Here is a 14,247-nt window from a genome sequence, read left to right on the forward strand (position 1 = left end):
ACGGGTCCAAACAATGAAAGAAGATACCCTTAGGCGGAGAAATATCAATGGCTTGCAACCCGAGACAATTGGAAATGGCCATACAAAGCCATCAGGCTCAATCCCGAAGCCCCAAAAGCCTCGCTCTCTTCTCCATCGCTGTAGGCATTTCGCGGGGAAGCACACGTGGACAATACCACTAGTCCTCGTGCTGGCCTTCCTCTCACTGTATGCGCTCAACCCGACCGAGTCAAACCCAGTGTCTCATTTCATATTTCTCTCTTACAAAGAGGAACCCCCGAATGACAACCCCAATGCTTCCACGCAGTATGGCAAAGGTCTGTGGGACATAGCATTCGTGTCATTCTACGTGATCGTGCTATCCTTCACGCGCGAATTCATCATGCAAGAAATTATTCGCCCTCTAGCAGTCTCGCGCATCAAGTCGCGGACGAAGCAGGCCCGCTTCATGGAGCAGATGTACACCGCGATGTACTTTGGAGTCCTCGGTCCCGCGGGGTTGTATGTCATGCGCCAGACGCCGGTGTGGTACTTCAACACGCGTGGCATGTACGAACTCTTCCCGCATCGGACCCATGCCGCTGAGTTCAAGTTTTACTATTTGTTCGAGGCGGCTTATTGGGCACAGCAGGCTATCGTTATGCTGCTGGGGATGGAGAAGCCGCGGAAGGACTTTATGGAGCTCGTTACGCATCATGTTGTGACATTAGCGCTTATTGCGCTCAGCTATCGCTTTCACTTTACGTATATCGGCATTGCTGTTTATATTACGCATGATATCAGTGATTTCTTCCTTGCCGTAAGTCGCATTCCCTTGGCCTAACCCAATTCTCGAGGTTTCGACACGACCCAAAATATTCCGCGCACTATTGACAATTTCCCCAGGTTTCAAAATCGCTCCATTACATAGCCCCAGACATAATGATGCCCTTCTACGCAACCTCGATCGGCGCCTGGATATATCTACGCCACGTACTGAACCTTCAGATCCTTTATTCCCTTCTAACCGAGTTCCGGACCGTCGGGCCCTACGAGCTCAACTGGGAGACTCAACAGTATAAGTGCTGGATCTCGAATATCATCACCTTCGGACTGCTGGGTGTCCTTCAGGCCATCAATTTGTTTTGGTTATACTGTCTGCTGCGTAGTGCTTTCAGATTCCTCGCGACAGGGGAGAAGAAGGACGATCGCTCTGAGCCGGGCGAATCTGAAATCGAAGATGAATTCAAGCTTGTTGATGGGGTTAATGGCCATGCTTCGTTGAATGGCAGTTTATCGCCCAATGGCAATCCCCAGTATGCCACTGCTGGTCTTGGTGCCTCTGTTAAGCCTAATGGGGCTTTCTGACGATGATTGTGTGGCCTCCTAGTCCTTCCTGTGGGTGTACGCACTGTGAGGAACATCAGGTTAAAATTTCGCCTTGCCACGCATTGACTTCGCTGTTTAATGACTTTGAACAGAAGAATTGCTTGGTCCATTTAATCCGTCATCCCATGCCATGTACCATGTCGATTCAGTTTTAGGCGTTGTTCCCTGTCCGATTGTTGATTGCGAACTTGCGATTTCTGGGTTCGTGCGATCAGATGTACCATACATACTACGAGATATTACGTGGATATAAAAATGCTATTTTGTACTTGAACTGGGCCTCGATCATTATCAAATACATGGGCAATCCGTTCCAATGGATTGTCTGCAATTCGCAGAAATTATATATTCGGCCAAGGCTATGATCGTACCTCATTACTCGCGCCATAGATCATGAGGAATACCGGTAAACATCTAACAAAACTCCAGAGTATGTGCGAGAGCTGGGATTCTACAAAGAAAGATTTAAACAGTATTGTATCCCAACATAATCAAGAGAAGCGCAGTCCTTTGCTAGGATCCCAGGTTCCCGGTTGAGGGGCACGAGTGGGCTGGCCCGGGGCCGATCCAGTTCCTGTACTGGGAGTAACATTCGGAGGGGCACCGGCAGATCCGAATCGAATCCCCATTTCGGGAGTCCACATACCCGGCATACCCCCTGGCATGCTCGGCGTAGAAACTGGGGGCGGGGCTACGGGAGCCCGCACTGGTTGGGGGGCCGTGAGAGGGGGTGCTGCCTCGGCTGGTCGTACGTTGTGAACAGGCGGGGGCGGCTGTGATGGCACATGGGCAGGCTGCGCAGCTGAGAAGACAGAGGAGGAGTGATTGGTTCGAGGTGATTCCTGAGGTTGTTGGCGCAGGTGTGGCGGAGAAACATGCAGTGAGGCCATCGCTGTGGCATTGGAGATATCTCTGGTTCAAGGAAATTTAACGTCAGTGCTAATCTGTTAGTTCAGCGGTGGCCAACACGTACGTTTCCAGCTGGCTTGCCTCCATCCGACGCTGATGGACAAAAGCCTTTGCGTCGTCGCGGAATCGGGCTACGATCCTTGCAAGGTCATTGTAGAACTTTCGCCCGACATCGAGGTTGGAAATGATCTCCTTATACTTCAGGTATCCATTTTCCAGATCTTGCAGTGCCGCTTCTCGTTCCTTTGTCGACGCGTCACCCTGATGAGACCCAGTAAATGCCCGGTTAGCTTCTCGGACCTGATCCGAGAGATGATCTTGCTCTCTCCGCTCCTGAGCCAGCATCTCACGGTCCGAATCATATAGCTTCAGCTGCTCCTCGAACAGATCTTCGAACTGGCTTGCCTGGATAGTCTGCATGGGGAATTCTCGCTCTAGTCGAGCTGTCTGTGTCAAAAGTGCCGGATCTAAATCCGATTCATTAGTAGAATCCAAGACCAATGAAAAAGAAAACACGTACGAATATCATCCGCGCGAGCTTTGTCCTTCAACGTTTGAATTCGCCGCCTCCGCCGATTCTCCATTCGAGTGACCTCGCTCAAACAACCGCGCAACCGGTTAGCCTCGCGCTCAACCTCCGGTGGAATCACGACCCTCCGGCTACTAGGCACAAAGGATTCCAAGTCCCGATTCGTGCCAGTGAGAACGATAAAGACAGAGTGTGAATCTCGCAGCTTGCGCTGAACGAGGTCATCACTGCCTTGGGCGGAGGTGAAATAGCCGTTGATTTCGGTCAAGCTCTTGTAAAGCTTAGGTGCAGCAGATTCTGAGGTCCCACGGGTCCAACGATCGGTGCCGTATTTATGGCGAGCTGCAAGGTCCTCGGCCTTCTCAGCCGCTAGCAGTTCAGCGCCTTCATTATAGACAGCCAGGTCGTTGCCTTTGACTCTGGCAGTGTCTTCGATAGACCTGTGCAAGCGATTCAGACCATCTTGTTGGCGCATTTCCTCCGCATGCGACACAAGCATTGGCGGAAGACCTAACGGTTTCTCGAGCGCTTGTAACGACCCTGGCAAATTGAGAGATGAAAGTAAGCTTAAACCTGATGTTAGCAGATTTCCTCTTAAGAATTTCACTATTTCGGTCGGATACGTACTCTCGCAACTTGTCGGTCATCGACTCCAGCTCTCCGATGAGAGTATCATTGACCAGTCGGTCTCGACGATCAGTGTAAATACTGGCGGCAATGTGAACTGCGTATGGGACCAACTTCGAGAACAGCGGTTGTCCCAACGGTCCGTTATCGCCAAGCATAGAGATCGCATCCGTAACCTGTGAAGGTGCTTTGGCAAGAACCATGCTAGCACGCTCAATGGGGTTGAGCTCAGACTTGGGCGGTACTGGGTTGATGTAGATCATGTCATTATCCTTCTCGGCACGCTTGAGATCTTCCGTGACACGGCTCTTCAATCCATTCAAGTCACCTAGTACAGTCCGATTAATCCACCGCTGCTCTTTCAGCCCTTCGCCGACACAGATCAAACAATCGCGTAGCCGAGCAACCTCTTCTCCATACTTGCGCTTCTCCAAGCAGTCAAGCGCCTGTCGAAATTGAGCAGCAGCAGCAAAGTGGTGATGCTTTGCGGTCATGTGGTGAATCCAGTCCGTGCTAATTGCATTAGATTTGACAGCCGAGTCGCCTGCATCACCGTAGAAGTCAGACACCTTGGCTGCGAGTTTTGCAATAGACACGTCTTTTAGTCCATCTTTAACAGCTTTCTGCCAGAAACACTCCTGGCCCTGTGCGAGCAAAAGATGTTCCAAACTTTGCAGTGTCATTTCGTCCATATCCTCTGGCGGCGACGTTCGGAGGTCCGGGATGATATCGGTTCGAAGGTGGCTCAATACTCCAGCGGCGGAGCAGAGGTAGTTACACGCCTGCTTGAGCCCATCTGCGGTAGTCCGGTTGGTCGCATATGCAAGCTGTGAGTATAATGCAGCGAGATTGAATAAGACATTCGCCAGTTCAAAGCGCAGGTTATTTTGCGATACTAAACGTCACGATTCGGTCTCATTAGTCTCATATCCACCAAATCAGAAGCATGCGGAGGGTGTGAACCCAAGAAGTCAACTCACCCGGCCGCGAAGTATTAAAGCCAAAAGCTGGATACCACGAAAAGTCCACCCCAACCTATATAGCAAGCCAAGGGTAAGTCTTCAATGCCAAATCAGAGAGCGAGAACCTAGAAATAATAGCGCACATCAATCGGGAACTTTCCACCCAGCCATTTCAGCTGAGCCGCATATGTGACTAGGCGGCTGATGCCACTAAAATGCGGTTCTTGGACATTGACGGCCTCAGATCGTAGGCGATCAATGATCATCAGATCCTCAGCAAACATGTCCGGGCGCTGATCATATTTGGACGAGATGTATTGGGTGATCGCTTCGGAAAGCAAGACAGTATGTGATCGCCGGAACGGGAGTTGGAGGATATTACTGAATAGATCAAACAGAACAATAGGTTAGTGTCATTCCTCTCTTCTCACAGCTGCTCGCATGCTGATGGGAGTACTCACGATGCCATTGTCGCTCGAGGCGGGGGTGTGGAAGACTCCGTTTGTTTTGACGGCGGGAGGTTCAACCCCACCGGGCAACGGGGATGACGTTTGATCGCCTGAGGCATCAATTGATTGCTTCGAATACATGGCTAAAAACACTCTTCATTGGACACTACCCTTCCATTTGGCGCTTGCTGGAAGTTCTGGACATTGAAATGACTCATCCTACGCCCGCGCCACTTTATTGCCCTGTATGCTTTTGTTGGGTAATAGATGAAGAGGCCTACGTCCATGAGTCCTCGCTGGGAATGGCCCACGACCAGAGCGCCCATTATTATGCCTCGTCCTTAACTATCGATCTACCTGGGTATACCTAAAGGCAGTTTCTTCCCAAGATAACTTCATATGCCATTGGAGTCAGGTCACATATGCTCCAGCTGATCAAGGACGGGCTTCAGGTTCTGCCCAGAAGCGCTAGCGTGTTCGGCAAATTCGGCTGTCTATGTATTAGCACTGGACTGCCCTAAGCAAGGATTGAAGCTGTACCATCATCAGTTCCATCTATGACAATCTCATGCATCTTTCCGCTCAAGAAAATGGTTGCAGGACTTGTATTGGACTCCGACCTGCGGGGAAATTGGGTTGGGATATGAAGACGAGGATAACTCGGTGATTCTAGAATGAAACCCACTCTTGGTCAATGTGTGTTCCGCCCAATACGGAAGGAGTCTCACGGAGGCCAAAATGCCGCGTGTCATGGAAAAATGACAGTTTACATCGGTCTTGCGTCGCCGCCGTAGAGCTGGCATCACGGAATGTTTCTCCAACCGATGGGGAAATCAATACATAGGCTTCGCCAGGGTTCCCGATAAACACGGGGACCTTCTTACAGACCAAGTTGCCTATTGTGTCTTGAGTGATGAAATCCGTAGTGATTATATGGAAATGACGAGTCCGAGAACCTTGTGCGACTAGGTGCCGCGAAAGGGGGCGAGCAGCACTGCGAAACATGAGGAATCTGTCCATCATGTTTGTGGCATTAGCCAGACAGGATGATAAGAGCAAATGGGGCAAAGGGGTCGCAGTGATAATAAAATTCTACTTGGGATGGAGAGGTGGAGGATGGTCAACCTAGCTAGGGGGCTTCTCTGGTACAATCAATCCTCTGCCATCTCCGCCCAGTCCAAGGGTGGGTTAATGTGACTACAACCCTGTCAATGTCCTAGGCTATTTCCTCATACATCTGAGGTAGTAAAAGGAAGACATTAGCGCGTTTTGAGCCGGCCAGATCACCACGCAGATTTGTTAGACAAACAGGGGGTGCCCTGTGCCAGACGATCCCGATATACGAGGTCCAGCACCATCCAGGTGCTCCAACGCGCAACAGACCTATTAATTGACAAGCTATGCCATTTTGGGATCATGCTTTTGGGTTTCTTTGTTGCATTACGGAGATCGATGTGTTTGCTCCCTGCATACTCCGTATACAAACCCGGGTTTGTTGGGAGAGCTCCCCTGGCCTATAGGTAGCGGCTTCTCCCCCAGTTCTGAGAGAGCTATCGTGTCTCCTTTCACGATTTATCCGATCTGTTCTATTCTACCATTATACTCTATTCTGACCCGCAACCTGGTTCAATCCCGGTCCTATTGTGGCAACTCACACTGCCATGTCCGCAGGTCATCGTACGTCCCTCTGCTTAATAGCTGAGAATGCATCTGACTTACTATTTGCTAGCGTACCACCGCCTTGAAGTGCCTGATGAAATACCATTCGAGCTGAAGCCCTCGCCAGGCAAAGGATGGGGTGCTTTCGCCACAAGACGCATTGACCGAGGATCCCTGATTTTGAGCGAAAACCCAACCTTCGTTATCCAGAGGTCGCATACCGAAATCACGGATTATCATGTTTCTATTGCCTTTCAACAATTGCTGCCCAGCCAAAAAGCACAGTTTTTACTCCTTCGCGACAATGGGTCAGGCTGCTTTACAAGTATGAATGAAGCTTTCGCTGAAAACTCGTTCAACATTGCAAATTCAGACCACGACGAGCCCGAAGCCTATGGCCTTTTTCCCCTGCACTCACGCTTCAATCATTCTTGTACACCCAACTCGAAAATTCCAACTGTTAGTGGAGAGGTCATTTCAAGCTTCGCTACCAGGGACATAGACGCTGGCGAGGAGATCAATTTCTGTTATAATCCAGATTTCGAAGGCAGGACTAGATATGAGCGTCATCAAGCCCTGCGATTTACCTGCGATTGCGTGGCGTGTCTACCGGGCACTCCCTTCCAACAGCTTAGCGACATGCGACGGCGATTGATTCGAGGGCTTCAATACCTTACGCATGGCGTGGACTTGGATGGGCAGAGGCAAAGTTCGCATGCTATTATTTTCGACTCTACACTGAAGTTTGTCGCAGAGACTTTCAGTATAACTCTCTCATCTAGGTTGATCTACGCCCTTCTCACGATGTTCTTTCTCGAAGAAGAGGGATTGCTAGATGATTTTATGGACGCAAGGCTAAGACCGAGCTTAACCCAAACGGTGCAATTGTTCAAGTCAAAAAGTAATAAAAGCATTGCCGGGCTAGCTATGGAACAGAAAACCTGGGTAAAGAAATTGGAAGTGGCATTCGAACTATATGGCCGAGAAGATCCTGCCGACTATGAGGTTACCCTAGCGCTGCGACAATTGCGCCCATTGTTTTAATTCTTTTCATTTCGTGCATATATCACTTCAGATTTTGATACTCCCTTCTGCTATTTGCTGAAAATGAGCCTCAAGCTCATCCATGTATGTATGTGGGTAATAAATACGAGAAGGAACCATGATGTCCAACGCACTATGGCAAGGAAAATGTTCAACAGGCGGACCGTTATTTCGTCCTAACATGATTGTCGTGGCCCTACCCACGGGGGGGCTCATTTCGGCAACGCATCGATACGCATTCTAATGTATTCGAAAATGCTGAGCAGGATCATGTTGTTGACGCCGGTCCGGATAAGAATGATGGAAAGGCCCTTGTACATGCTGGATTTGGCGACAGCCTGGGAGGCCTCGCCAATCTCGCTGGATTTCCCTAAAAGAACACTCTGTGCGCGAGTCTTGCGCGTATCGAGGGGATAAGTCTATGAGTCATATCAGTGCCTGTTCATTACGAAACGGGGTATCGATTATCGATCCGATAACATACGCAAAACCAGGGTACAGTGCTGCAAACAGCACCGGCAAGCATAGGTGCCCCGAAGGGATTCTTGTCCTGACCCAACTCCTTGGCTGCTACTTGCTTCACAGTCTCATAAACACTGAAGTACAGTCCTGAGCCGACAGTGTCGCGCAACGCATGCAGGCGGAAACCGGTGTAAAGGCCCCAAAATCCATGTCGTACGTATATCTGCTTGATTGCTTGAATCGTCCCCAATCGGGGTTTGTGACGCAGAGACTGGTCTCGGGCTGCGTCCGGGGCAGCCATCGCACGGTTCGACACTAGAACAGAGGTTTGGACGACATTCTTCGCCAGCTCAAAGGGGCCTGTTTCAATGTCAATCCTTTTCCTCCCACTCTTTCATGCAAGCAACATAAACATACAAGCAATAGGCGATGCCACTAAGCCAGCGACGAGGCCTGCAGTGGTGAAAGTAAGCACACCCGTCAAGGTGGGGGTGCTTCCAGGCTGTTTATAGTGGTCCAAAGGATTGGAACCAGTTACCCGCTCGACATTATCAGAGATTATGTCCTTGAAGGCATTGTACACGGTAAAATTGACGACACGAACTACTGTAACGCTTGCCAAGGGTGGGAGCGCACCTAGGTGACGGTCAGCTCATCCTTCAGCTACCGACCCATGGATACCGACTTACCAGCTACATATCCCCGAGGCCCTTCAGTACGCCAGAGATAGCGAACACACTGCCATATGTTCTTGAAATTGTGCCTTTCATATCAGTTAGCATACTAATCCCATCCCCAATGTCACGTATAATACTTACGTCTGCATACGAGTCTTGACGTTCTCTAAAGGAGTCTGCCCGTCGAATTATGAGGAATTAGCATGTTTTACATCCCATTAGAGTGGTAAATAAGCAATCAGGAGTCCGAGCAAAAGCCCACGGAATAAAGCACTCACCACCGCCAGCGTCGCGCAAATGGTGGACGCCCCCGAAGCCACCTGGGTTTTGTACTTTTTGAGGAGTCTGTTCCGTGTGACCTCATCCATGTTCCAAGCTCTGTGGTCTGGCATAGCGGCTGCTCTTGTGTGGTGGGCAGACGAGGATAATGGTGCATGTTCAGAGCTGTTGTCACTAGTCATCCCTGAACGACCTCCATTGGCGGCAGCGAGGAATAGCTATAACAATCTCTCTCCAGACGTCACAACACGTATTCTGCACAGTCTCTTACACCTGCAGGCTGGGGAACCCGATGGAACGCAAAGCGGTCTCTCAGAACTCGAGTAGACCGTTCAGCGTCCCACAATTGACCATTAAACGGGCTCGGCCAACCCAGTTCTATCGTCAGTCTGTTGGAAGGTATCCCAGAAGGCCCTTGTAATATAGATTGGCACGTTTCGATCCGTATTTGCAGATTATGAGATAGGTTCGATATTAGGTGGCCGAACCAATGACGGCCACGGCAACGGATGCAACCCCGCGTTCACAAATGGTATCTAGGAAGTGTGGCGCAGGATTGAGCGGTTCAAATGATGTTCTGGGAGAGTCCCCTGTTCCAGACAGCAAGGATATTCTTGCCCAGGATGTGTCGTCTATAGCAATGTGTTGCTGATAGTGGTCGGGAGCTGTGGGGGGAAGACGACCATTAGCATCAATTCGTTTTCCCCACGTTCCTCGATAGCAGGACAAACCAGAGTACGAGTTGCCCAGTCTGACGAGGAGGACTTACCGACGATATTCCCTCAATATCGCACCCAACAAAAGGTGGCTTAATGCAATGTGAAGAAGAGGAAGAGAGAAGTGCAGTAAAATGGCATGTGGACCGAGCTTAACTTGGGCGCTCAAAGCGGTTTAGGGCCAAACAGAGTGACGTCGTCGTGAACAGCAGCGGAGAACAGACAATCTTCTTGGTGCTTACCCCCCAGGATCAGTTTTAAACACCCGCGGATATCATGGAAATGGCATTGTTTGATCTGTTGTGTATATCTATACTGAGACCCTGATCTTATTCTATGAGGAAATTGATCACGCTATCTCTATGTAGTCTTGGCACTGCCGAGGCACATCCGCCGGTCGCGGTCTGATCATGTTATCTCCTATACGTTTCGTGCAGAACAGGAATATACGTATGGTATACGGAGGATGTAAAGCAGACTTTGGGAAGATCACAGAACGTTAGCCCACGGATCATAGTGAGCTGTGCAATATATGTGGAAGACAGTACTCCGTGGCCGGGCCCCACGCAGGGATTGGGCTCATTACCCACCCACTAATTAATCACATCCATCGAAATCATCGAATGACTACAACATATAAACCAGATTCCAGACTCAAATTCAACTACCTTGCCATGGTTGGGAGATTCTGCAGATCATTAAGCAACAATCCGGACTTCCGGGCTGCCAGCTTCCTTATACCCGATCCTGTATGGAGTACGGAGTAGGGAGCAGCCGTTTGAATATTGGGGCATATGCCTCATGCCACTGCAATAGACTGTCACAGCCCTCTCATGTGGAAATGCTATATTGGGCGGAGATCGTTTGGGGCACTCCATTGCTTCCCTTGTGAAGACTGCAAGTTAGGTTGGCTGGAATGTGGCTCATAGAACGATGTTCGTAGAAAATCAAGACATATCAACTTGGGCGACTGCAAAGATGCCCAAGTCCAACATGCTACTAGATCAACTGGATTAGAATGGCTGAATATATGAATAGTAGACCCTGTGATTGTCTCGTACGTCCTGGCCTTGTTTCACATAAGAAAGACCCTACATTTGGAGTTCAATCAAAGAACACATGGTTCTCTTTTCCTTTCCAAACCCCCTGGATTAGGTTATGCGCAATCGGCAATATCAACATGATAATGTCGAGATGATTATGTGAATAAAATTGCACAAGTGCCGTGGACGTGGTTCCTCGGGACCTCGGTCTATCCCCGCAATTTCATGCTGAGCTCCCCACATACCGCTGATTCGTCTTTATAAGGTCTCACTTCCCGAGTTGAACCTATACAAAGTCCACTTAGCTTTACCTCTACCAATAATCCAAGATATAAACCATGGGAAAGAAGCAAGGAACCCCCGCCTATGTCCTGGGCGTTGGCATGACCAAGTTCATCAAGCCAAGGGGCAAGGTCGATTACCATGAGCTCGGCTATGAGGCCGGCATCAAAGCCATGCTCGACGCCAAGATTAACTACGACGATGTTGACCAGGGTGTAGCATGCTACGTCTATGGAGACAGCACCTGCGGCCAGCGCGTGTTCTACCAGTTCGGCCAGACCAGCATCCCGATCTACAACGTCAACAACAACTGTTCGACCGGTTCGACTGGCCTCGCCATGGCCCGCACGATGGTTTCTCACGGTGCTGCAGACTGTGTGCTAGTCGTCGGCTTCGAGAAGATGAACCCCGGTAGCTTACAATCCATGTACAACGATCGCGAGAACCCAACTGGACTGTTTGGAATGATGATGGCCGAGACGCGGGGTGTGACCAATGCGCCCGGTGCCGCACAAATGTTCGGAAATGCGGGCGTGGAATATAAGGAGAAGTACGCAACCCCTCGAGATGATGTCAACCCATGACAAGAAGGGATATGGTGCTAATAGGTGAAAAACAGGTACGGTGCTAAGAATGAGGACTTCGCCGAGATCGCTCGCGTCAACCACGAGCACTCCAAGCGCAACCCTTACTCGCAATTCCAAACCGAATACACCCACGAGCAGATTATGAAGGCGCCCATGATCCACGAGCCTCTGACCAAGCTACAGTGCTGCCCAACCTCGGATGGTGGTGCTGCCGCCGTAATTGTCTCGCAGGACTTCCTTGATGCGCGACCCCACCTGAAAGAACATGCCATCCTCATTGCCGGCCAGTGCCTTGCCACTGATACCGATACAGTCTACAACAAAAGCTCCATTGACCTGATGGGCTTCGGCATGTCGCGCCGGGCATGCCGCACTGCCGTGGCTGAGGCCGGCGTCAATGTCAAGGATATCAAGGTCTGCGAGCTGCATGATTGCTTCTCCGCCAATGAGATGATTACTATCGATGCGCTCGAGCTGTGTGAACCCGGTCAGGCCCATGAGATGGTTCGCCGTGGCGACATCACGTATGGCGGAAAGATGGTTATCAACCCGTCCGGCGGTCTCATCTCCAAAGGTCACCCGCTCGGTGCCACAGGAATTGCCCAATGTGCTGAGCTAGTCTGGCACCTGCGTGGCTGGGCCAACAACCGTCTGATTGACGGTACTTCCGCGGCACTGCAACACAACCTCGGTCTGGGCGGTGCCGTTGTCGTGACCGTCTACAAGCGGACTGATGGCAAGGTCGCCGCTGCTGTGCCCTCGGACGTTGTCGGAAAGATCAACGGCCTGGGCTACAACCCAGCTGTGGAGGCCAAGGGCTTCACTGCCGAGCAGGCCAAGTCTGTCGTGAGCAAGAAGCACGCCTCTGAGTATGCCCTGTCAGATACCGAAGAGCGGGTCCTTGCCAGATTCTAGAGGCACAGGCAGACATCATTTAGTTGAACAACTTGTACATGATTCTATCACTTGAAATGACACGACATGCAATTTATTTCACAATGCACCCCAGTCTGCCCGATCTATATGCCCAAAATGTTCCAAGATCAATTCTATAAACAAGTTTCCGAATCGCAAAAGAAATCATGAATCATGAATGCGTCTCCTTCCAATTCTCAGGTAGCTTGTAGTTCTTCGGCACAGAATACTGCCCTTGACAGCTCCCCGGACCCCGACACTTCAAATCACACTTCCTATACAACCGACAATAGCACTCAGAGGCACTTGGACAAGCATCGCGATTCAATTGGTCGAGATCAATGGCTACTTCATCCCCGTAACTCGCAAAAAGAATGTGCCAAAGATACGAGACAATCCGGCCAGCCACAAGGTCATCAGGAGGCGCAGCCATAGACCCCTGCTGAACATTGCGTGCAACCCCATCATCAGCCCCATCAAGCAGCCACTGCCGAAGTGCAATATACTCATCCCGACTATGCTGCCAGATTCGTTCGCGGGCAACAACGAACTGCGCACAGCACTGCGCACGCACGGCATCATTCCGACCAAGATAAAGATGGAAAGCATTGCGGATCTCTTTGACCCGTGCGTCAGCATCTCCACCAAAGATATGGCCAAGTGCCTTCGGCAGCGCTATATCCGATGCCGAGCGCGCACTCCACGGGGACACGGCGCTCGACAGCCTCGTCTCAAGACTGCCCTGCGGGGGCACAGAAGAAGGACACGTGCCGGCGCTCCAGTCACAACGCAGGTTGCTGTATCCAGCTGGCTTTAGAGCGGCACGGACGTCCAGGCTGCGTAGAAGGGCAGCATTATCGTAATCTGGGACGTCGTTATGCCAAGCCCAGCGGCTGCCGTGGACGAAGACAGCGCCGGCGGATGGTATGTCCGCGTAGTTGTCAATTAAGAAGGTTAGGTAGGCCATTGCTTCATGTCCGCGGTTTGCGGGGACTTGGAGCAGTTTGGAAGTTTTGTCTGCTGGCGCGTCCACTTGGTACATGCATACATGGTACTGGGTGCGGAGTGGTTCTAGCCAGGATGGGTCGCCGTCCGTGGAGACATGTGAGACTATCAGGGCTGGTTTGGTTGTTTCTGCTAGGCCGGGGCATATTCCGCGGGCTTCCGGAATGATGGATGAGGTTGTTTTGTAGCGGATTTTGGTCCAAGCAAAGAGTTTGTCTTTCGTTGATTGCGGGCGGTTTATGTATAAGATAAAAAAGAGAATGCAGAGAAAGATGATTAGTTGGATAAATGACCTTTGTACTTTTCGGCCCATTTTGTGTATTTACTCATGCAATTATGTGTCTTCTTTCCTTTTGCCCCCATGATATTTCAGATATTTCGGGACATGTGGGAGTGTTGATGCCTTAGGTGTTGATATCACCCCTATTCGCAAGATCGGCGGGATCGGCGGGGATCTGCAGGGAGAAGTACCTATAGATTCGGATGTAGATGAACATGGTATTGATCCTGACTATAATGTGCCCTATTCCCACTATGTAAGACATTCATTTTGAAGATACCTAATGGCATTTAATGAGTATCGCTATATCTATTGTGTGCTTATATAGCATCCTGCAGTGACAACATGGGGGAGTCTACCTAGGCGTTAATACTTTTATGTATTAGGCCATGAGACCCCTTTTTGGTCTAGTCACATAAGTATTTATGTTATCCTGAGACCTATAATGCTTCAC

General features: G+C 50.3%; 7 protein-coding genes across 7 annotated transcripts; 3 read left to right on the forward strand and 4 right to left on the reverse strand.

The window, feature by feature from the left end:
- Positions 1 to 13: 13 nt before the first annotated feature.
- Positions 14 to 1,347, forward strand: N7489_010414 (uncharacterized protein; the record flags this gene model as incomplete). Its single annotated transcript, XM_056716163.1, has 2 exons — positions 14 to 799; positions 886 to 1,347. The coding sequence occupies 2 exons, from the start codon at positions 14 to 16 to the stop codon at positions 1,345 to 1,347; spliced, it is 1,248 nt and encodes a 415-aa protein (XP_056563785.1).
- Positions 1,348 to 1,859: 512 nt separating this feature from the next.
- On the reverse strand, positions 1,860 to 4,864 carry N7489_010415 (putative pH signal transduction protein PalA; the record flags this gene model as incomplete). Its single annotated transcript, XM_056716164.1, has 7 exons — positions 1,860 to 2,280; positions 2,342 to 2,744; positions 2,798 to 3,372; positions 3,434 to 4,328; positions 4,414 to 4,468; positions 4,539 to 4,776; positions 4,857 to 4,864. The coding sequence occupies 7 exons, from the start codon at positions 4,862 to 4,864 to the stop codon at positions 1,860 to 1,862; spliced, it is 2,595 nt and encodes an 864-aa protein (XP_056563786.1).
- A 396-nt stretch (positions 4,865 to 5,260) lies between these two features.
- On the reverse strand, positions 5,261 to 5,867 carry N7489_010416 (uncharacterized protein; the record flags this gene model as incomplete). Its single annotated transcript, XM_056716165.1, has 3 exons — positions 5,261 to 5,334; positions 5,385 to 5,513; positions 5,573 to 5,867. The coding sequence occupies 3 exons, from the start codon at positions 5,865 to 5,867 to the stop codon at positions 5,261 to 5,263; spliced, it is 498 nt and encodes a 165-aa protein (XP_056563787.1).
- Positions 5,868 to 6,505: 638 nt separating this feature from the next.
- On the forward strand, positions 6,506 to 7,547 carry N7489_010417 (SET domain-containing protein; the record flags this gene model as incomplete). Its single annotated transcript, XM_056716166.1, has 2 exons — positions 6,506 to 6,521; positions 6,574 to 7,547. The coding sequence occupies 2 exons, from the start codon at positions 6,506 to 6,508 to the stop codon at positions 7,545 to 7,547; spliced, it is 990 nt and encodes a 329-aa protein (XP_056563788.1).
- Positions 7,548 to 7,759: 212 nt separating this feature from the next.
- N7489_010418 (putative mitochondrial carrier protein) lies at positions 7,760 to 9,147 on the reverse strand (the record flags this gene model as incomplete). Its single annotated transcript, XM_056716167.1, has 6 exons — positions 7,760 to 7,966; positions 8,032 to 8,369; positions 8,427 to 8,645; positions 8,699 to 8,772; positions 8,828 to 8,862; positions 8,965 to 9,147. The coding sequence occupies 6 exons, from the start codon at positions 9,145 to 9,147 to the stop codon at positions 7,760 to 7,762; spliced, it is 1,056 nt and encodes a 351-aa protein (XP_056563789.1).
- Positions 9,148 to 11,062: 1,915 nt separating this feature from the next.
- N7489_010419 (putative sterol carrier protein) lies at positions 11,063 to 12,508 on the forward strand (the record flags this gene model as incomplete). Its single annotated transcript, XM_056716168.1, has 2 exons — positions 11,063 to 11,556; positions 11,626 to 12,508. 2 exons carry the CDS (start codon positions 11,063 to 11,065, stop codon positions 12,506 to 12,508), a joined length of 1,377 nt encoding a protein of 458 aa, XP_056563790.1.
- A 172-nt stretch (positions 12,509 to 12,680) lies between these two features.
- On the reverse strand, positions 12,681 to 13,826 carry N7489_010420 (DUF3431 domain-containing protein; the record flags this gene model as incomplete). The annotated part of the gene is made up of 1 exon (XM_056716169.1): positions 12,681 to 13,826. The coding sequence occupies one exon, from the start codon at positions 13,824 to 13,826 to the stop codon at positions 12,681 to 12,683; it is 1,146 nt and encodes a 381-aa protein (XP_056563791.1).
- Between the last annotated feature and the right edge of the window lie 421 nt (positions 13,827 to 14,247).

This window comes from Penicillium chrysogenum (assembly GCF_028827035.1).
Source record: "Penicillium chrysogenum strain IBT 35668 chromosome Unknown utg000005l_segment0_segment0, whole genome shotgun sequence".
In the NCBI taxonomy this organism is placed as follows: domain Eukaryota; kingdom Fungi; phylum Ascomycota; class Eurotiomycetes; order Eurotiales; family Aspergillaceae; genus Penicillium; species Penicillium chrysogenum.